The sequence below is a fragment of the Hakea prostrata genome, chromosome 9 (assembly GCF_041222555.1).
Source record: "Hakea prostrata isolate BN-2017 chromosome 9, UWA_Hpros_2, whole genome shotgun sequence".
Lineage (NCBI taxonomy): Eukaryota > Viridiplantae > Streptophyta > Magnoliopsida > Proteales > Proteaceae > Hakea > Hakea prostrata.
Genome location: NC_142608.1, coordinates 60,685,184 through 60,707,602, shown reverse-complemented (window position 1 = coordinate 60,707,602; position 22,419 = coordinate 60,685,184). Strand labels below are relative to the sequence as shown.

The following is a 22,419-nucleotide window of genomic DNA, read 5'->3' as shown; positions in this document are numbered from 1 at the left end:
TCAATTGTAAAGCTCTGCATTAGATAGTCTTGGAGTTGGGATGATAACAAGTGGTTTTCTTTTCTTCAACATGAGTCCAAATTCTTCTGATAGATCAAGCTCCACATTTTTGGCAATTTCCACTCAAAGGAATGCAAGAGACAAGCTAACATATAGGTTGACATCCTTTCTGCCAAGGGAATCCCTGCACAAACTCTTCTTCCAGATCCAAAAGGAAGATAACTAAAGTTATTGCCCATACAATCATATTCATTTTTATCTCTTAAGAACCTCTCTGGGAGGAACTCTGAAGGATTTTTCCATGCCTCAGGATCCCTGTGTATTTTCCAAATATTTAAAAACACATTAGCACCCTTAGGAATGGTAAACTGACCAAGATTGCAAGATTGACTTGGGTTGTGTGGGATCAAGAGTGGGAGCACTGGGTGCAACCTAAGAGTTTCTTTGATCACTGCATTCAAATATGGCAATTTTGATATGTGGGACTCTTCCACTGTGTTATCAATCCAACTACTTGTTCTAATTCTTCTTGTGCTTTTCTCATCATGCAAGGATTCTGCATCATCTCTGCAAAAGTCCACTCTAATGTAGTGGATGTGGTGTCTGTCCCAGCAGTAATGACGTTCTATTAACAAAATATAGATCTAATCCACATTAGTTTTGTACATAATCGAGAGATGCAAATTAATCTGATAACTAGTATGGAGCAACAAACCCACAACCAGTAGATCGCAATTAATGAAGAAAGCTTACTGTTGCTAAAGGGCTCACCCTTTTGAAATTCCTATGCTGAGACTAGGCCTTGAATCAGTCATAGACTGAAAATTTTAAATCAGAGTGTGGTCAATTCTAAGACATGAAAGGATGATTACCAATAACAAGGCCTTAAATTGCTTATAAAAATGAACAATACTAAGATATGAAAGGATGATTATCAATAGCGAGGCCTTAAGTTGCATATAAAAATGATCAATACTAGGATATGGAAGGATGATTATCAATAACAAGGCCTTAAGTTGCTTCATGCTTAATGCTTCTTTACCATCTCCTTGTTTCTTACTAAGCTCCAAGAGAATTTCTAAAATGTCTCTGCTCATCAGATCATCTCTCGAGGGCTTCTTCTCTTGCAATGCTTCCATTTTAAGACGCTCATTTATTACTTTATCCAAGATTGAATCAGCCCACAACGCCACCTCCTTAGCTTTGATTTTTAGCTTTTCTTTCAATCCCTTGAAAATCAAAGCTAGCAAGGATGGGAAATAAATCTGAAACATTGGTCTTGCCAAGTAGAACAACTAATTCGCCTATCATTTTCTGAAACTCTACCCCAACTCTGACCTTTTATTCTCTCTTTATTGCTCCTCCCCATAACATGTTCATAATCATATCAAGTAAGGTTACAAAAGCAAGATTACCAATGTCAATTGGTGTGGCAATTTTAGGATAAACTTCTTTCTGCATTTTTTGAATCTCTTGCCTGCGAAGATTGTAAGAGACATCAGGACTCGTTTTATTCATCATCTTTTGAACAAGTACCTTACGCATCATACGCCACTCTGGGCCATGGGGATTCCATAAGATGTTGTTACCACCATATGCAATGACTAGTGCTGCAATGGGTGGGTTGTGATTGGCAAAAATTGCATCATGGTCTTTTAAGATCTCTTGAGCCAAGGAAGATGAACTGACTACAACACATTTTTTCTTACTTAATTAAAGTCTGAAGATAGGACCATAGGTTTCAGAAAGTTCAGAGAAGTATCTATGGAGATCAGGTTTAAGGAAAGGGAGATTCCCAACCAAAGGCAAACCTCTTGGTCCTGGTGGAAAAGGTAACAAGCCCCCCTTTGTTGTGGTTGCTCTTTTTGAAAACAATCTGTAAGTAATGATTGCAAGTATAATCACTGAAAGTGTAATGATTACTTGGATGATGAAGTCTTCGCCATCTGCTTCAGTACTGTTTGACTGCCACCACCATGACCAGCCATCACGAAGAAAACTGAGAATTTCACCAACAGGAAGGGATGCCATGGTTACCAGAAACTTCAATAGTTATGAAGCTATATAAGTCCTCTCTCAATTTCTCTCTCTTTTATAGCTCCAGATAGTGGCTCACTAGAGAGTATATGACTATCTCAAATAGTGTCTCATTAAAGCCTCAGAAATTTTGAGATTTGTGGCCATCGAGGGTGAGAGAACTTGTGGTGGATATATGTTTTTTTTTGGGGGTGGGGGGTAGCAGTGTTGCATAACATAGAAAACAAGTAAATCTACCAAAAACAGGAAAAGCCTTACAGTCCCATAAATGCATAGTCAATTTTGACAGGCTTGCAGCTCAAAATAAGGGTAATTTTGTCATATAAGTTACTCTTTAACCAGCAAAAATTATGGGGTAAGGCTGCTTAGGAAAATTACCCTCCCCCTTGGACTCTGTTTGTGTGGAAGCCTTTGGCACCAGGTTCGTGCTTTTTAAGTTACTCTTTGAATTACCCTTGTCATAACTTATAAGCTTGACACTGAGTATGCATGATTGAGTTGGTTTGGAATCAACCTCTCACTCCTCAGTGTGGCATGAATATTAACTGATAACAGGGTACTGGTTCAGCTGTCATTGTTACATTGATTGCTTGTGGTTGTTTCTTTCGATCTTTATATGAAATAATTCAACTCATACATTTAAATGCTTGACATGCAACAAATGGTTATACCACCACAATCTTTACTGTAATGATTATATCTTGACGATCAGCCACTATTTGCATTCCTTTATATTTCATTACTTTCATCAATCCTAACAGGGGGAATAGGTTTTCACAATTTCATCTATTTCATGCACTTGAAGATCATTATGAGATTCATCAATCAGTGCAACTAATAAGTAGTTATGCACTTATGCCTCCATTATAGGTGGCATATGGTTACATGAAACTTGCAGTTTAAAATTCATGTGCACCACATATTTCCTCCTCTCTCTCTCTCTGATACATGACTATCTCAATATTTCATGAATGGTTCAGATTCTAAGAGTTTGTTGCCATGAAGAGAGAGAGAGAGAGAGAGAGAGAGGCACTAGTAGTGGGTAAGTGTAGTTGTCTCAAAGAAAGTTAAATAGGGTTGTTGTCTACGCATCTTTGTTGATAAGGATATTTTGGCAAAATTTACCAGTCAGGATGCTAGAACGGCTGCCCTGCTTCATAAAATAAGGTAGCAACAATGAAACATGTTCTTTTCATGGATTGCAGAACTCTACATTAGGTAATCCTGGAATTGGGATGATGACAAGTGGTGTTCTTTTCTTCAACAGAAGCCCAAATTCTTCGGATAGATCAAGCTCTACATTTGCTGGCATTTTCCATTTGAAAGAATGCAAGAGAAAAGCTAACGTTTAAGTTGACATCCTTTGAATCCCTGCACAAATTCTTCTTCCAGATCCAAAAAGAAAGATAAGTGAAGTTATTGCCCATGTAATCATATCCATTTTTTCACCACAGATATTATGTGGAGCTCATGTGGGACCCAATGGGGGTCTCACTTTTGAATGGTTATATTATATTTAGATGTGGTCCCCACATAATGTGGGGTAAAAATAACAAACTCTCCAAAACTTGGTCCAGATTTGAAATAAAAACAATTGCGTCATTCTTTTTTTTTGGTAGAAAAGGGTCTATATATTAACGCGTGACCCACGCAAGGCATCCAGATTACAAAGATCAAGAAACCCAGGATCTAACATAGGCCAAAGAGTCCAGCACGCTACGGACACAGCCTTACCAGCAAGGAAGTCTGCTACAGCATTACACTCCCTTTTAATATGAAAAAAAGAAATATTTGGAATTCTAGAGGAAAGATTCACCACATCCCAGACTAAGTTTTGAATGTCCACTGGAACGCGGGCACAAGCGCGGACGTCAGGACATAGCCAGAGCAAAACAAGCCGATCCGCCCATCGGGAGCAAAAAGAGGGATGAACCCCTATGATGGGTTTTCCAATGAAAGGGGAACCCACTTCCACCCTCACTTAGAGCTGCATCCACATTAAAACAATTGCGTCATTCAAGTCTAAAAATTTAAATTGCTATGGCTATAAGGAGATTGCAAACCCAATTAAATGACTTCCCCCAACTCCTCTGTGTCTTTTTCTGGCAATGACCACCTCAAATAATTCATTATAATTACAGATTTAAGAGATTTGTTACATGAAGAGAGAGGGACAAGGCATTTTCCCTGAGTAAGTGTATTGCTGCCTTGTGACAATGAATAGCACACGGCTAATCTGTCGAACACATTGTGACCTATCAAAGTTAGTTTAACAAATTTGCAGGCCAAAAAGGGTAATAACCATATCTCTGTTATTCTCATTTAGCAATAAGGTTTTAAGGGTTTGAAGAAGCTTAGGCTAAAATTAATGAGTCAGAACCTACTAATTTCATGGAAAATTTCAAAGGCCATTCTTTAATCTTTCTTTAATCGACCTTAGGCTGTATGCATTAGGTAATTTATTAGAATGATGATGATTCTATAATTATGAACTTGCATGAAATACTTAGTAAGCCTATTTCTTATAAATACCCAACTGGGTTCAAGAAATTATCCACACCAAAGAGGAGACAAAATGGATGAACTCAAAGAAGGTGAAGCAGCAATTGCTATCCCTCTTCTCACTCCATTACCAATGTGGGAAAGTTTTATCTTTCTCAGAGAGTAGTTTTGGCACCTTTGACAAGACAGAGATCATTCAACCATGTTCCTCAACCTCATGCTATTCTGAATTATTCTCAAAAGACTACTAAGGGAGGATTTCTCATCAGTGAAGCCACAGGCGTTTCAGACACTCCACTTGGGTACTACCCAGATACACCTCGTATTTGGACAGATGAACAAATTGAAACTTGGAAGCCTATAATTGATGCTGTCCATGAAAAGGGTGGCATCTTCTTCTATCATCTTCGACCAATTTCAGGGACTGGTTTTCTCATGATCTGGAACATTTTATGACATCTTCAACTGATTTCTGAACTGATTCAGGATGTCTATGACTGATTTCGACGTTTGAAACCTTCGATGACATCTTTGACTCTTTGTTTCACATTCTGCAGTGGTGCTGCCTCGGGCCTCCGGCCTGTTCCTGTCAACTGAGAAGACAACTATGAACATTTTAGAAGCAATCCTCTGATTTTACTAATATCTTTCTTCGTTTTCTTATTCTTTTGGTAGATAGATGGAGTCTACCCTGTATTTGTTACTCTCTGTTTGGTCTGTTACTCTTTTTAGAAGACAAAAACGTCAACAATTGAGTTACTTTCAAATTTAGTTTCACAATTCTCATAAGCGAAGCATCAGCAAGGAAGAAGCAGAACAACACAACTCGAAACCTTCCTGTTCTTCTCTATCTAACTTTTGTGGAAATGTTTTATTTATGTAATTTTTTTTAACATAAAATGTTTCTTTTTTTAATTTAAAACTTCAGAGGTCCCATGCTTATGCAATTAAACAGTCCTGCAATCTCATAATAGATGAAACCAGTAACCTTCATCTTCATGTGCAACAGCAGAAACAAGAATTATGAGTCAGATTAGTTATTCCACATTGGATATAATATTGCCTTTCCTCTAGTAAATATACAAATATAACTCCAGAGACATTTCATTGAATTTCATTTATTGTATAGAATCACATGTAGGGATCATTACAATACATTTCACTTCCAAGGAAAAACATGAAAAGACAACTTTGAACCTCTAAATGATGCACTGAACGACTTAAATTGTTATAGCCTTATGGAAGAACATTATTAGATAAATCATGGTAGAACTTACATGACAGGAGGATAGGACAGCCCTTCTTCCTTCAGTAGAATAGTTTACAAATCCTTCTTTATCAATTGTAGAGCTCTGCATTAGATAGTCTTGGGGTTGGGATGATAACAAGTGGTTTTCTTTTCTTCAACATGAGTCCAAATTCTTCTGATAGATCGAGCTCCACATTTTCTGGCAATTTCCACTCAAAGGAATGCAAGAGAGAAGCTAACATATAAGTTGACATCCTCTCTGCTAAGGAAATCCCTGCACAAATTCTTCTTCCAGATCCAAAAGGAAGATAACTGAAGTTATTGCCCATATAATCATATTCATTTTCATCTCTCAAGAACCTCTCTGGGAGGAACTCTGAAGGACTTTTCCATGCCTCAGTATCCCTGTGTATTTTCCAAATATTTAAAAACACATTGGCACCCTTAGGAATAGTAAACTGACCGACAGTGCATGATTGGCTTGGGCTGTGTGGGATCAAGAGTGGGAGCACTGGGTGCAACCTAAGAGTTTCTTTGATCACTGCATTCAAATATGGCAACTTTGATAAGTGGGACTCTTCCACTGTGTTACTCAATCCAACTACTTGTTCTAATTCTTCTTGTGCTTTCCTCATCATGCATGGATTCTGCATCATCTCTGCAACAGTCCATTCTAATGTAGTGGTAGTGGTGTCTGTTCCAGCAGAAACAATGTCCTATCAACAAAATTATAGATCCAAACAAAATTAGTTTTGTACACAATCATGAGATGCAAATTAATCTAATCTAACTAGTATGGAGCAACAAAACCAGATATGAAATTTTCAATTAGAGCTAAGATATGAAAGGATGATTACCAGTAACAAGGCCTTAAGTTGCTTCATGCTTAATACTTCTTTACCATCTCCTTGTTTCTTATTAAGCTCCAAAATAATTTCCAAAAAATCTCTGCTCCCAAGATCATCTTTCGATGGCTTCTTCTCTTCTTGCTGTGCTTCCATTTTAAGACGTTCATTGATTACTTTATCCAAGATTGAATCAACCCACAACATCACCTCCTTAGCTTTTCTTTCAATCCCTTGTAAATCAAATCTAGCAAGTATAGGAAACAAATCTGAAACATTGGTCTTACCAAGTAGAACAACCAGTTCGCCTATCATTTTGCGAAACTCTACCCCAACTCTGTCCTTTTCTTCACTCTTTATTCCTCCTCCCCATAACATGTTCATAATCATATCAAGCAAGGTTACAAAAATAAGATTACCAATGTCAATTGGTGTGCCGATCTTAGAATAAACTTCTCTATGCATTTTTTGAATCTCTTGCTTGCGAAGATTGTAAGAAACATCAAGACTCGTTTTACTCATCATCTCTCGAATGAGTACCTTACGCATCATACGCCACTCTGGGCCATGGGGATTCCATAAGATGTCATTACCACCATATGCAATGACTAGTGCTGCAATGGGTGGGTTGTGATTGGCAAAAATTGCATCATGGTCTTTTAAGATCTCTTTAGCCAAGGAAGATGAGCTGACTACAACACATTTTTTGTTACCTAATTGAAGTCGGAAGATAGGACCATAGGTTTCAGAAATTTCAGAGAAGTATCTATGGAGATCAGGTTTAAGGAAAGGGAGATTTCCAACCAAAGGCAAGCCTCTTGGTCCTGGTGGAAAAGGCAACAAGTCCCCCTTTGTTGTGGTTGCTCTCTTTGAAAGCAGTCTGTAAGTAGTGAATACAAGTGTAATCACTGAAAGTGTAATGATTACCTGGATGATGAAGTCTTTGCCATCTGCTTCAGCACTTGTTGATTGCCACCACCATGACCAGCCATCACAGAGAAAACTTTGAATTTCACCTACAGGGATGGATGCCATGGTTACAAGAAACTTCAGAAGTTATGATAAAGCCATGTAAGTCCTCTCTCAATATTTCTCTCTTTTCTAGCTTTTGATAGTGTGAATAAAACCATCTCAAATAATGTCTCATCAAGCTTCAGATATTTTGAGACCTGTGGCCATCAAGGGATACAGACGGAACTTGTGGTGGACAAGTGTCGCCTAAAGTAAAAAACAGCACAGCCGCCAAGAAAGAAAAACAGAAAAAGCCACCTAGTTCAACGGAAATTGCTTGGGTGTGTGGTGAATACAGCGAATGATCAAGATAGAGCGAGATTTTGATCTCGACCATTCACAACATCGTGCTGTGCATTAATTGTGCAACAGTGAAGTTATGCTTCAGTTCAACTAATTCTTTTTCTACTTTACAATCCCATAAATGCATTTTTAATTTTATAGGCGTGCAGCTCAAAGTAATGGTAATTATGTAATATAAGTTACTCTTTACCCAAAAAAAATCATGGGATAAGATTGTGTTAGAAAATTGCCTTCTTGGGACTCTACTTATGGGAAAACTTTTGGCACCAAAGTTTGTCCATTTTAAGTTACTATTTAAATTGCCACGATCATTGCTTATAAATTTGAAGGTGAGTCTAGATGACTGAATTGGTTTGGTTCAGCTGTCAATATTGTTACATTTTTTTTTCTTCGTTCAAAAACAAAATTATATAAAGCTCTCCAGGTGGAAATCGCTGGGGGCGTTGAAAGAGTTTTTTAACATTAAATACCGAGAGGGGGGCAACTCCACCAAATTCTAGAGAGATTCAAAATTTTATCCCCACAAGCAATAAAATCTGCATACCAGTAAAAGCAAAAAATACATACTCAAAATGAATCATAAGCTTCATAATTTCATCAACAATACAGTAGCAATCCAATGTAAAGGAGTGACTCCGACTATTGAGGGCCTTGATTGCACCTTTGTAGTTGCTACAAATAAAAATCCCTCGACAATGTGAAGTGATTGTGCCATCAAGATATTTTCCCTTATCCCTTCTAAACTCTAATTCCAATTCAACGGCTGACATGCTAAGTCCAAAATGTACCTTTGCTATTAGAAAATCTCCATGTCAATCCCAAACAATACAACAACGACCTAGACAAGAAAATGTTAGTCAACATTTAGTGAGTTGGAACTAGACATTGTGAGGCCAGATCTTCACTAGAAATATTTAAATTTACATATTACACTTCATTATATAATGCCCAAAAACAATTCATTATTCATTTTAAAGATGATTGTTTCACATAAAAAACGAATTCATTTCAAGCTTTTCATATGAGCCAACATAATGTGCTCCAAATTATATCTACCGTTTTTAATTATTTTGCGTGTTTATATTTGAAGTGTTTATAAGTAAATCCAATCATGCATACTTAAGCCCAAAAGGGCAGAATATTGTTACATTTATTCCTCGTGGCTGTTCCCCTTCAATCTCTATATCAAATAATTTTTCTTTATCTTACCCAAATTTTTTTTTCTTATACATTTAAATGCTCAACATCCAATCACCACAATCATTACTAAAATGGTTATCAGCCAAATGGACAAGCTCCAGTACCAGCCATAGACAAAGCATTGAAGCCCATACGTCGCACCAGTAGCGACGGAATGGAACAGTTTCACATCTCCGAGGCGGTTGGATACAGATGAAGTCCCTCAAATTGTCAATGATTTCAGAGTTGCTGCAAGAAATGCTATGAGAGCAGGTTTTGATGGAATATATTGAGATCCTTGGAGCTCATGGGGTACCTCCTTGAGCAATTCCTGAAAGATGAAGTCAATGATCAAAATATGGTGGGAACTCAGAAAATCGTAATCGCTTCCCTCCTAAAGTAGTTGAGGCAGTCAGTGATGAGATTGGAAAGTGATAAACTTGGAATTACGCTCTGACCTTTTGTTGATGAAATTGGGGGCTGGAGACTCAAACCCAGAAGCTTCACCTACTTCCCTGGTTGGTTTATAAACTTCCCTTGCCTATTCAGATTCATATGCTTATGCCTCTTCGTTTGGGGCTTTACATGGCTGAATCCCTTAACCAGTTTGAGATACCGTACGTACATCCACATCACATGGTTGAGCCACAGATGAGAAAAGGCACGCAAAAGCCTGAGGGAAACTTTCGAAGGTACTTCCATCATTGCTGGTGACTATGATAGGGAAGAAGGCAACGAAGCCATTTCTAAAAGAAAATTTGATCTTGTGGCTTATGGCTGATGGTTTCTGGCTAATCCATATTGCCAAAGAGGTTTGAGCTTGAAGCTCCCCTTAATATGTACAGTAAGGAGACCTTCTACATATCAAAAGATCCTGTTCTTGGATATACTGACTACCCATTTCTTGAATCTGCAACATAAATATCACTTGTTTCATCTTTTTCTTATTTGAATCCTTGTGTAATTTGAAGATGGGAAGTGTCTGATTAAGTGGTGATTTTGAAATGATGAGCAATTATGAGTACTGTGATGATTTCCATTCTTTGGGAAGTCTAGAACTTGTACACTCCACTTGGAGTGCAGTTTGCTGGCTCATTGGAAGAACCAAAAGTCATAAGTTTTTCGAGGAACTCTTCCTTCTTTATCTAATTTTAAGATTTGCTTTTCTTCTTTATTATGTGATACTCAATCTCAATCTTTGGAGACCACACAGAATCAATTGGCAGCAACTCAAAGTTAGTTGCATGCAGACTATCTAACTAGGTGTTCAAAAAAGTTTAAACTTTCTAGAGTCTGGTGGTTGTCTCCCCCCCTCTCCCCCTTCACTGTAGATCCATCTTTAATGCTTCTAGACTTTATCTGGAGAGCCTAGTATAAGTACCTGTTCGTCCAAAAAGAAAAAAGAAACATTTTGTGACATCTCGACCAATTTCAGGGACTGGTTTCCTAATGATCTGGAACATTTTATGACATCGTCAACTGATTTCTGAACTGATTCAGGATGTCTATGACTGATTTCAAGGTTTGAAACCTTTGATGACATCTTTGACTCTTTGTTTCACATTCTACAGTGGTGCCGCCTCGGGCCACCGGTCTGTTCCTGTTCAACTGAGAAGACAACTATGAACATTTTAGAGGCAATCCTCTGATTTTAATACTATCTTTCCTCATTTTCTTATTCTTTTGGTAGATAGACGGAGTCTTCACTCTATTTTAATACTATCTTTACTCATTCAGTGACATTTCTCTAGAGTCACATGTAAATATCATTACAATACATTTCTCTTACAAGGAAAAACAAGAAAAGACCACTTTGAACCTCTAAAAGATGCACTGAATGATTGGAATTGTTATAGCCTTATGGAATTGTCACTGCGAAGAACGTTATTAGACAAATCATGGTACAACTTACATGACAGGATGGTAGAGCAGCCCTACTTCCTTCAGTAGATAGTTTACAAATCCTTCTTTATCAATTGTAGAGCTCTGCATTAGATAGTCTTGGAGTTGGGATGATAAGAAGTGGTTTCCTTTTCTTCAACATGAGTCCGAATTCTTCTGATAGATCAAGCTCTACATTTTCTGGTAATTTCCACTCGAAGGAATGCAAGAGAGAAGCTAACATATAAGTTGACAGCCTCTCTGCTAAGAAAATCCCTGCACAAATTCTTCTTCCAGATCCAAAAGGAAGATAACTGAAGTTATTGCCCATATAATCATATTCATTTTCATCTCTCAAGAACCTCTCTGGGAGGAACTCTGAAGGACTTTTCCATGCCTCAGTATCCCTGTGAATTTTCCAAATATTTAAAAACACATTAGCACCCTTAGGAATAGTAAACTGACCGACAGTGCATGATTGGCTTGGGCTGTGTGGGATCAAGAGTGGGAGCACTGGGTGCAACCTAAGAGTTTCTTTGATCACTGCATTCAAATATGGCAACTTTGATATGTGGGACTCCTCCACTGTGTTACTCAATCCAACTACTTGTTCTAATTCTTCTTGTGCTTTCCTCATCATGCATGGATTCTGCATCATCTCTGCAACAGTCCATTCTAATGTAGTGGTTGTGGTGTCTGTTCCAGCAGCAACAACATCCTATCAACAAAATTATAGATCTAAACAAAATTAGTTTGGTACACAATCATGAGATGCAAATTAATTTAATCTAACTAGTATGAGCAACAAAACCAAGATATGAAATTTTCAATTAGAGCATGATCTACTCTTAGATATAAAAGGATGATTACCAGTAACAACGCCTTAAGTTGCTTCATGCTTAATACATCTTTACCATCTCCTTGTTTCTTATTAAGCTCCAAGAGAATTTCCAAAATATCTCTGCTCCCAAGATCATCTTTCGATGGCTTCTTCTCTTGCTGTGCTTCCATTTTAAGACGTTCATTGATTACTTTATCCAAGATTGAATCAGCCCACAACACCACCTCCTTAGATTTTCTTTCAATCCCTTGTAAATCAAAGCTAGCAAGGATGGGAAACAAATCTGAAACATTGGTCTTACCAAGTAGAACAACCAGTTCGCCTATCATTTTGCGAAACTCTACCCCAACTCTGGCCTTTTCTTCACTCTTTATTGCTCCTCCCCATAACATGTTCATAATCATATCAAGCAAGGTTACAAAAATAAGATTACCAATGTCAATTGGTGTGCTGATCTTAGAATAAATTTCTCTCTGCATTTTTTGAATCTCTTGCTTGCGAAGATTGTAAGAGACATCAAGACTCATTTTACTCATCATCTCTCGAACGAGTACCTTACGCATCATACGCCACTCTGGGCCATGGGGATTCCATAAAATGTCGTTACCACCATATGTAATGACTAGAGCTGCAATGGGTGGATTGTGATTGGCAAAAATTGCATCATGGTCTCTTAAGATCTCTTTAGCTAAGGAAGATGAACTTACTACAACACATTTCTTGTTACCTAATTGAAGTCTGAAGATAGGACCATAGGTTTCAGAAAGTTCAGAGAAGTATCTATGGAGATCAGGTTTAAGGAAAGGGAGATTCCCAACCAAAGGCAAACCTCTTGGTCCTGGTGGAAAAGGTAACGAGTCCCCCTTTGTTGCGGTTGCTCTTTTTGAAAGCAATCTGTAAGTAATGATTGCAAGTATAATCACTGAAAGTGTAACACTTACTTGGATTGTGAAGTCTTCTCCATCTGCTTCAGTACTGTTTGACTGCCACCACCATGACCAGCCATCACAAAGAAAACTGAGAATTTCACCAACAGGAAGGGATGCCATGGTTACAATAAACTTCAATAGTTATGATGAAGCTATATGAGTCCTCTCTCTATTTCTCCCTCTTTTATAGCTCAAGAGAGTGTCTCACTAGAGAGTATATGATTATCTCAAATGGTGTCTCATTAAAGCTTCAGATATTTTGAGATTTGTGGCCATTGTGGGTGAGACACAACTTGTGGTGGATATATATATATATATATATATATATTTTTTTTTTGGGGGGGGGGGGGGGGGGGGTATGGGGGTAGAAGTGTTGCATAACATAGAAAACAAGTAAATCTACCAAAAACCAAAATCAGGAAAAGCCAACCAGAAAGTTTTACAGGCCTCCCCCTTGAACTCTGTTTGTGTGGAAGCCTTTGTCACCAGGTTCATGCTTTTTAAGTTGCTCTTTGAATTGCCCTGGTCATCACTTATAAGCTTGAAACTGAGTATACATGATTGAGTTGGTTTGGAATCAACCTCTCACTCCTCAGTGGTGGCATGAATATTAACTGCTAACAGGGTACTGGTTCAGCTGTCATTGTTACATGGATGCTCGTGGTTGTTTCTTTCGATCTTTATATGAAATAATTCAACTCATACATTTAAATGTTCGACATGCAACAAATAGTTGTACCCCCACAATCTTTACTGTAATGATTATATCTTGACGATCAGCCACTGGTTGCATACCTTCATATTTCATTACTTTCATCAATCCTAACAGAGGGAGTGGGTTTTCACAATTTCATCTATTTCATGCACTTGAAGATCATTATGAGATTCATCAATCACTGCAACTAATGAGTAGTTAGGCTTCCATTATAGGTGGCATATGGTTACATGAAACTTGCAGTTTAAAATTCATGTGCACCACATCCACATGTTCCCTCTTCTCTTTCTCTGTCTCTGTCTGATACATGACTATCTCAATAATTCATAAATGGTTCAGATTCTAAGAATTTGTTGCCATGAAGAGAGAGAGAGAGAGAGAGAGAGGGAGAGAGGCACTAGTGGTGGGTAAGTGTAGTTGTCTCAAAGAAAGTTAATTAGGGTTGTTGTCTACATATCTTTGTTGATAAGGATATTTTGGCAGAACTTACCAGTCAGGATGCTAGAACGGCTACCCTGCTTCATAATGATGTTCTTTTCATAGATTGCAGAACTCTACTTTAGGTAATCCTGGAGTTGGGATGATGACAAGTGGTGTTCTTTTCTTCAACAGAAGCCCAAATTCTTCAGATAGATCAAGCTCTACATTTGCTGGCATTTTCCATTTGAAAGAATGCAAGAGAGAAGCTAACCTTTAAGTTGACATCCTTTTGAATCCCTGCACAAATTCTTCTTCCAGATCCATTTTTTCACCACAGATATTACATGGTCCCAATTGGGGGTTTCATACTCCTATACCATCATTAATAAAGAGGTTTTTGTCTAGTCTCAATATGACCAATTAGGTAACAATTAAATCTGTACTACACTTTTGTTATGAAGAGACCTGTCTACAATTACCAGATTTGTTTGATTACTATCCCATCCTAACCTAACCAGTTAGGTTACAATTGAACTTTAACCTAATTTAAAATCTCATGTCTCTATTTATAACAAATTTAATGCTCAAAATAAGAACAATTGCGTCATTTAAGTCTTAAAATTTAAATTGCTATGGCTATAAGGAAATTGCAAACCTAATTAAATGACTTCCCCCAACTCCTGTGTCTCTTTTTCTAGCAATGACCACCTCAAATAATTCATTATAACTACAGATTTTAAGAGATTTGTTATCATGAAGAGGAAGGGACAAGGCATTTGCTGTGAGTACGTATTACTGCCTTGTGACAATGAATAGCACATGGCTAATCTGACGTCGAACACATTGGGACCTATCACAGTTAGGTTTCAACCTAATTTACGATGTCTTGTCTTTATTTTATAACAAATTTGCACGCCAAAAAGGGTAATAACCATATCTCCGTTATTCTCTTTTAGTAATAAGGTTTTTAGGGTTTGAAGAAGCTTAGGCTAAAATTAATGAGTCAGAATCTACTAATTTCATGGAAAATTAGGCTGTATGCATTAAGTAATTTATTAGATTAATGATGGTGATTCTATAATTATGAACTTGCATGAAATACTTAGTAAGCCTATTTCTTATTAATACCCATCTGGGTTCAAGAAATTATCCACACCAAAGAGGAGACGAAATGGATGAACTCAAAGAAGGTGAAGCAGCAACTGCTATTCTTCTTCTCACTCCATACAATGTGGGTAAGTTTAATCTTTCTCAGAGAGTAGTTTTGGCACCTTTGGCAAGAAAGAGATCATTCAACATGTTCCTCAACCTCATGCTATTCTGAGTTACTCTCAAAAGACTACTAAGGGAGGACTTCTCTTCAGTGAAGCCAGAGGCGTTTCAGACACTCCACTTGGGTACCACCCAGATACACCTCGTATTTGGACAGATGAACAAATTGAAACTTGGAAGCCTATAGTTGATGCTGTCCATGAAAAGGGTGGCATCTTCTTCTATCATCTTTGGCATGACGGAAGGGTGTCTACTCCTGATTACCAGCCAACTGGACAAGCTCCAGTTTCATCCAGAGATAAAGCACTGAAACCCATATGGCGTACCAGTAGCAATGCAAGGGAGCAGTTCACATCTCTGAGACGGTTAGAGACAGATGAAATCCCTACAATTGTCAATGATTTTAGAGTTGCTGCAAGAAATGCTATGAGAGCAGGTTTTTATGGAATTGAGATCCATGGAGCTCATGGGTACCTCCCTGAGCAATTCATGAAAGATGAAATAAATGATTGAACAGACAAATATGGTGGAACTTAGATAACCGTTGCTGCTTCCCTCTTGAAGTAGTCAGTCAGTGATGAGATTGGAAGTGATAAACTTGGAATTAGGCTCTCACCTTTTGTTAATGATATGGAGGCTGAAGACTCAAACCCAGAAGCAGCCAATGAAGCTCTTTCAACTAATAAAGCTCTCTTTGAGAGGGTTAGTTCCCCCATCCGTTGTGAAGCACTGCACTTGAAATTGTGACTCCTGTTATTTCATTGCTCTTTTGCACGAGATTGTTAGAGAGCCTCTCCATTACGCATTGATGTATGTGATTTTGTTGGATCACATTTGCGTGATTGGATGCTTTTTATTATTGAGATTCCTATCTTTGAGAAATCTAGAACTTGTACATCCACTTCGAGTGCAGTTTGCTGGCTTATTTGGAAGAACCAAAACTCATATGTTTTTCGAGGAACTCTTCCTTCTCTATTTAATTTTTATGATTTGCTTGTCTTCCCTCTTAGGTGACATCCAATCTCAATCTTTGGAGACCCCACAAAATCAATCAGCAGCAACTCAAAGTGATTCATCAACTCCACTTTCTTGAGCAATCTCATCATATAAAGTGACCACTGACCATCACCAATGTTTTCCAGATGCAGCTTGGGAGTCCTCCTCCAAGTGTGGTGGTCATGGCTGTGTTCTTTGGGATCCGGGAGGGACATTTCTAGTGCAAAAGTTGCATCTTCTACAGGATTCTTAGCAGATGCTTTAGAGCTGGAAGCTGTGAGGTACTTTATCTGGAGAGCCTAGTACAAGTACCTGTTTGTCCAAAAAGAAGAAAGAAACATTTTTGACATGGTCGACCAATTTCGGGGACTGGTTTCCTCATGATCTGGAACATTTTATGACATCATCAACTGATTTCTGAACTGATTCGGGATGTCTATGACTGATTTCGAGGTTTGAAACCTTTGATGACATCTTTGACTCTTTGTTTCACATTCTGCAGTGGTGCTGCCTCGGGCCTCCGGCCTGTTCCTGTCAACTGAGAAGACAACTATGAACATTTTAGAGGCAATTTGTCTGATTTTACTATTATCTTTCCTCGTTTTCTTATTCTTTTGGTAGATAGATGGAGTCTTCCCTGTATTTGTTACTCTCTGTTTGTGCTGTTACTCTTTTTAGAAGACAAATGCGTCAACAATTGAGTTACTCTCAAATTTTTTTCGTAATTCTGATATGCAAAGCATTAGCAAGAAAGAAGCAGAACAACACAACTCGAAACCTTCATGTTCTTCTCTATCTAATTTTTGTGGAAATGTTTAAAACTTATTTATGCAATATTTTTTTAATATAAAATGTTTCTTTTTATAATTAAAACTTCAGAGGTCCCATGCTTATGCAATTAAACTGTTCAGCAATCTCATAATAGATGAAACCAGTAACCTTCATCTTCATCTGCAACAGCAGAAACAAGAATTATGAGTCAGATTAATTATTCCATATTGAATATAATATTGCCTTTCCTCTAGTAAATATCCAAATATAACTCCATATAACTCCAGAGACATGTCATTGAATTTCATTTATTGTATAGAATCACATGTAGGGATCATTACAATACATTTCTCTAGAATCACATGTAGGGATCATTACAATACATTTGATCTCTTCGAGGAAAAAACATGAAAATACCACTTTGAACCTCTAAAAGATGCACTGAATGACTGAAATTGTTGTAGCCTTATGGAATTGCCACTGCCCAGAACATTATTAGATAAATCATGATACAGCTTACATGACAGGATGGTAGAACAGCCCTACTTCCTTCAGTAGAATAGTTTACAAATCCTTCCTTGTCAATTGTAGAGCTCTGCATTAGATAATCTTGGAGTTGGGATGATAACAAGTGGTTTTCTTTTCTTCAACATGAGTCCAAATTCTTCTGATAGATCAAGCTCTACATTTTCTGGCAGTTTCCACTCAAAGGAATGCAAGAGAGAAGCTAACATATAAGTTGACATCCTCTCTACTAAGGGAATCCCTGCACAAATTTTTCTTCCAGATCCAAAAGGAAGATAACTGAAGTTATTGCCCATATAATCGTATTCATTTTTACCTCTCAAGAACCTCTCTGGGATGAACTCTGAAGGACTTTTCCATGCATCAGGATCCCTGTGTATTTTCCAAATATTTAAAAACACATTAGCACCCTTAGGAATAGTAAACTGACCGACAGTGCATGATTGGGTTGGGCTGTGTGGGACCAAGAGTGGGAGCACTGGGTGCAATCTATGAGTTTCTTTGATCACTGCATTCAAATATGGCAACTTTGATATGTGGGACTCTTCCACAATGTTACTCAATCCAACTACTTGTTCTAATTCTTCTTGTGCTTTCCCCATCATGCTAGGATTCTGCATCATTTCAGCAAAAGTCCACTCTAATGTAGTGGTTGTGGTGTCTGTTCCACCACTAACAATGTCCTATTAACAAAAATGTATAACTAAACAACATTAGTTTTGTACATAATCATAAGATGTAAGTTAGTCTAATCTAACTAGTATGGAGCAACAAAACCAAGATATGAAATTTTCAATTAGAGCATGATCTATTCTAAGATATTAAAAGATGATTACCAGTAACAAGGCCTTAAGTTGCTTCATGCTTAATACATCTTTACCGCTGTCTCCTTGTTTCTTACTAAGCTCCTAAAGAATTTCCAAAAAATCTCTGCTCCCAAGATCATCTTTCGATGGCTTCTTCTCTTGCAGTGCTTCCATTTTAAGACGTTCATTGATTACTTTATCCAAGATTGAATCAACCCACAACAGCACCTCCTTAGCTTTTCTTTCAATCCCTTGTAAATCAAATCTAGCAAGGATGGGAAACAAATCTGAAACATTGGTCTTACCAAGTAGAACAACCAGTTCGCCTATCATTTTCCGAAACTCTACCCCAACTCTGTCCTTTTCTTCACTCTTTATTCCTCCTCCCCATAACATGTTCAAAATCATATCAAGCAAGGTTACAAAAATAAGATTACCAATGTCGATTGGTGTGCCAATGTTAGAATAAACTTCTCTCTGCATTTTTTGAATCTCTTGCTTGCGAAGATTGTAAGAGAGATCAAGACTCGTTTTACTCATCATCTCTCGAACGAGTACCTTACGCATCATACGCCACTCAGGGCCATTGGGATTCCATAAGATGTCATTACCACCATATGCAATGACTAGTGCTGCAATGGGTGGGTTGTGATTGGCAAAAATTGCATCATGGTCTTTTAAGATCTCTTTAGCCAAGGAAGATGAGCTGACTACAACACATTTTTTCTTACCTAATTGAAGTCGGAAGATAGGACCATAGGTTTCAGAAAGTTCAGAGAAGTATCTATGGAGATCAGGTTTAAGGAAAGGGAGATTCCCAACCAAAGGCAAGCCTCTTGGTCCTGGCGGAAGAGGTAACAGGTCCCTCTTTGTTGTGGTTACTCTCTTCGAAAGCAATCTGTAAGTAGTGATTGCAAGTATAATCACTGAAAGTGTAATCACTACTTGGATGATGAAGTCTTTGCCATCTGCTTCAGCACTGTTTGATTGCCACCACCATGACCAGCCATTACAAAGAAAACTGAGAATTTCACCTACAGGGATGGATGCCATGGTTAAAAGAAACTTCAGAAGTTATGATGAAGCAATATGAGTCCTCTCTCCATTGCTATCTCTTTTCTAGCTTCAGATAGTGTCTCACTAAAGAGTATGATTCTCAAATAGTGTCTCATTAAGCTTCAGCTATTTTGAGATTTGTGGCCATCAAGGGATAGTTCTGAGATTTGTGGCCATCAAGGGATAGAGGGAACTTGTGGACAACAATTGCCTTAATAAGAACCAAACGAGACAAACATGGCTGCTTAGGAAAATTGTCTCCTTGAGACTCTGCTTGTGCAAAAATCTTCCGTACCAAGTTCGTCTGTTTTAAGTTACTATTTAAGTTGCCATGGTCATAGCTTATAAACTTAAAGTAGAGTATACATGATTGAATTGGTTTGAAATGAACCTCTCTGTCCTCAAGTGGCTGTCTGAATATTAATTGCTAATAAAGTACCTGGTTCAGCTGTCAACATATTGAATATTGCTCATGGCTACATGGTTAGTTCAAACTTGCAGTTAGAATCCTCCTCTCTCTCTCTCTCTCTCTCTCTCTCTCTCTCTCTCTCTCATACATGACTTATCTCAGTAATTCAAGAATGGTTCAGATTCTAAGAGATTGTTGCCATGAGGAGATAAAAGACATTAGTGGTGGGTAAGTGTTCTTTAGTCTAGCATCTTTGTTGATAGAAAGATTTAGACAAAACTTACCAGAGATCAGGACGGAACCAGGATTCAATATTGGGGGCCGAAAAATGGAAGTCCAGGTTGGGAAAGCACAAATGTTTTTTGCATACATATTGTGTGGACCCTTATAAAACCCATTGGGGTCTCACCTATGAATTATTTTATTATATTAAGGAAACCCACATATTTGACAAAAATAAATAAATTATTAACAATGATATTTTTTTCCAAACAAGATATAGGTAAATTAAATTAAAGCATCAGTACAAAAAACAAATACACATGACTTCAATCCTAAAAAGTCATATGCAAACCAAATTTTTTTTTTAACCCACACTTATACAAAGGGAAGAATAAATAGGAAAAAAGAAATGGAAGAGAATAAATAGAAAGAAAATAGGAGAGAGGAAAGACCAGAAATGAGAGAATAAATAAAGATTGAAGAGTTAGTTTCTAATTAAATTTTTTTTCAAAAATTTCTTTTAATCCATATTTATAGAAAGAAAAGAGAATAAATAGGAAGAAAAGATGTGAGAGAGAAGAGAGGGGAAAATAAATAAGCATTGAGGAGTTAGTTTTTAATTAGGAATGACATTTATACACATTACTTTACCTTTAAAAATTATTATGAATATTGGGGGGGCAAATAGTGTCACTATTTAACATATGAGAAGAGAAAATAAAATAATTACAACTTTCTTCTTCTACATTTGATAATTTGAGAGTTGGGATGATTACAAGTGATGTTCTTTTCTTCAACAGAAGTCCAAAATCTTCAGATAGATCGAGCTCTACATTTTCTGGCATTTCCCATTCGAAATAATGCAAGAGGGAAGTTCAACTTATAAGTTGACTTGCTTCCTTTCTTCCTACGGAATCCCTGCACAAATTCTTAGGAAGATGGCTAATGTTATTGCCCCATGTAATCATATTCATTTTTATCTCTCAAGAATGAAGAATCTCTACTGGAAGAACCGATCCAAAACCTGGTCCAGAGATGGTTTCCATCACTTAAACCTCATAGTCCATCATTATAAAGAGGATTATTAGCCCATTTTTTTTTAAAGAAAAGTGTTTAATACTTTACTTTAACTGGAGAATTGCCAATTTTCGATTATTTGGTTACCAATTACTGATATCTGTATCCGAATCCGATTATCATTTCTTTTCAAAGAAAAAAATGTTGAATATTTTATTTTCTCCGGATAAATTTTTATGTAGAATATTATCTAATCCAATAAGCAATTATCTAAATCCAATTCCAATTTGCTTAGCGAATGGATATGGATATTTTTCAGTAAAAAAAATTCTGGATACGAATACTAATATGAATGTGAGTTCAGAGGCGAATTTTGTCGCTATCCATATCCATTTACAGTTCTAACAAAGATTGAAAAAAAAATGTCAATTAATGTGCATTTGAGATGGTATCTGTTGCAGAAGAAAACCCAGTTGCTAGTTTAATGCCTAGCTCCACCCCTCCTCGGACCAGAATATGCTCTTTTGGCTGATAGGAAAGTGATGAAAGGAAGAAGAAGAAGAACCCTGATCATTGCAAGCAAAGATTTGAAGGCAGCGATTCTTCATTGTAGAAGTTACAGACAACTGGTGATGGGTTTTGTTTAGGGGAAAAAGAAGATTGTGGTAGAATGAAGAGCATCTCCTGCAACTGAAAAATTAGAAAAAATTACAAGAAAAAGGATGGGTAAAGAGATTTTTGCAGAGAGTTCCTCGGAGCGTTTAACTAGGCATTATTGCTTAGGATTTCGTCGATGAGGTTGAGGAAGGAAGACAAGAGAGACAGAGAGGTGAAGATCGAGAAAGAATCCAAAGCAAATGAAAGCAAATGAAAGAGGATCATCGTTGAGAAGAACGGAGTCCATCCGCTTCTCAAGCTCTTCAAAGAAAAGGATTCTCCGGAAGCCCAAATCGCCGCTGCTGATGCTTTGCTCAACCTCGCCAACGACCGAGATAGGGTTCGTGCCATCGCCGCCTGGCTTGGGATTCCGGTTATTGTGCTGGTCCTCGTTGAGTCTCCCATTAGGGTTTGGATTTGGTTTGCCAATTTGGTGGCCAGGATGGCTGAGCACAACCCTGTTTCACTGGAGGAGCTCGCCAGGTAGAAGGCCCCTCTGTTTTCGTTGCTGAGTACTTTTTCAATTTTACATGAGTGGGGGTGGTGGTTGTCAACAATGATGGAGTTTCCGGCGAGGTGTAGGAAGGGAAAGTTTCACCCTAAGTTTCACCCACGGCATAGGAAGGGGTGATGGTTGTCAGCAATGATGGAGTTTCCAGTGAGGTGTAGGAAGGGGAAGTTTCACCCTCACCCACTTGGTGACGCATTGAGAGTGAATGGGATATATTGTTTCAAAATGATTCATGGGTTTGGGAGTACTTACCCTCTATTCCTGA

The 22,419-nt window shown here is 37.7% G+C and overlaps 3 protein-coding genes and 3 pseudogenes across 3 annotated transcripts; 2 read left to right on the top strand and 4 right to left on the bottom strand.

The window, feature by feature from the left end:
• On the bottom strand, positions 1 to 1,548 carry LOC149005953 (cytochrome P450 monooxygenase 76AD94-like; annotated as a pseudogene).
• Positions 1,549 to 4,612: 3,064 nt separating this feature from the next.
• On the top strand, positions 4,613 to 10,047 carry LOC149005951 (putative 12-oxophytodienoate reductase 11; annotated as a pseudogene).
• Positions 5,614 to 7,755, bottom strand: LOC149005952 (flavonoid 3'-monooxygenase CYP75B137-like). The gene is made up of 2 exons (XM_089169061.1): positions 6,646 to 7,755; positions 5,614 to 6,504 (listed from the first exon to the last, which is right to left on the bottom strand). The coding sequence occupies exons 1-2, from the start codon at positions 7,666 to 7,668 to the stop codon at positions 5,878 to 5,880; spliced, it is 1,650 nt and encodes a 549-aa protein (XP_089025187.1). The 5' UTR covers positions 7,669 to 7,755; the 3' UTR covers positions 5,614 to 5,877.
• An 824-nt stretch (positions 10,048 to 10,871) lies between the features above and the next one.
• LOC149005950 (flavonoid 3'-monooxygenase CYP75B137-like) lies at positions 10,872 to 12,999 on the bottom strand. The gene is made up of 2 exons (XM_089168908.1): positions 11,878 to 12,999; positions 10,872 to 11,725 (listed from the first exon to the last, which is right to left on the bottom strand). Exons 1-2 carry the CDS (start codon positions 12,895 to 12,897, stop codon positions 11,099 to 11,101), a joined length of 1,647 nt encoding a protein of 548 aa, XP_089025034.1. The 5' UTR covers positions 12,898 to 12,999; the 3' UTR covers positions 10,872 to 11,098.
• Positions 13,000 to 15,083: 2,084 nt separating this feature from the next.
• Positions 15,084 to 16,722, top strand: LOC149005949 (putative 12-oxophytodienoate reductase-like protein 2A pseudogene; annotated as a pseudogene).
• Positions 16,723 to 17,107: 385 nt separating this feature from the next.
• Positions 17,108 to 19,442, bottom strand: LOC149005948 (flavonoid 3'-monooxygenase-like). The gene is given in 2 exon segments (XM_089135627.1): positions 17,108 to 18,159; positions 18,313 to 19,442. Coding segments are annotated over 2 exon segments (1,650 nt in total). The 5' UTR covers positions 19,336 to 19,442; the 3' UTR covers positions 17,108 to 17,532.
• Positions 19,443 to 22,419: the final 2,977 nt, after the last annotated feature.

Bases quoted from the DNA above. Each gene is read 5' to 3' on its own strand.
- LOC149005950 (XM_089168908.1), bottom strand. From the start codon at position 12,897: ATGGCATCCCTTCCTGTTGGTGAAATTCTCAGTTTTCTTTGTGATGGC. The intron at 11,726-11,877 runs GTAATCATCCTT...TTTTGTTGATAG, and splicing joins AACTTAAGGCGTTGTTACTG to GATGTTGTTGCTGCTGGAAC.
- LOC149005952 (XM_089169061.1), bottom strand. From the start codon at position 7,668: ATGGCATCCATCCCTGTAGGTGAAATTCAAAGTTTTCTCTGTGATGGC. The intron at 6,505-6,645 runs GTAATCATCCTT...TTTTGTTGATAG, and splicing joins AACTTAAGGCCTTGTTACTG to GACATTGTTTCTGCTGGAAC.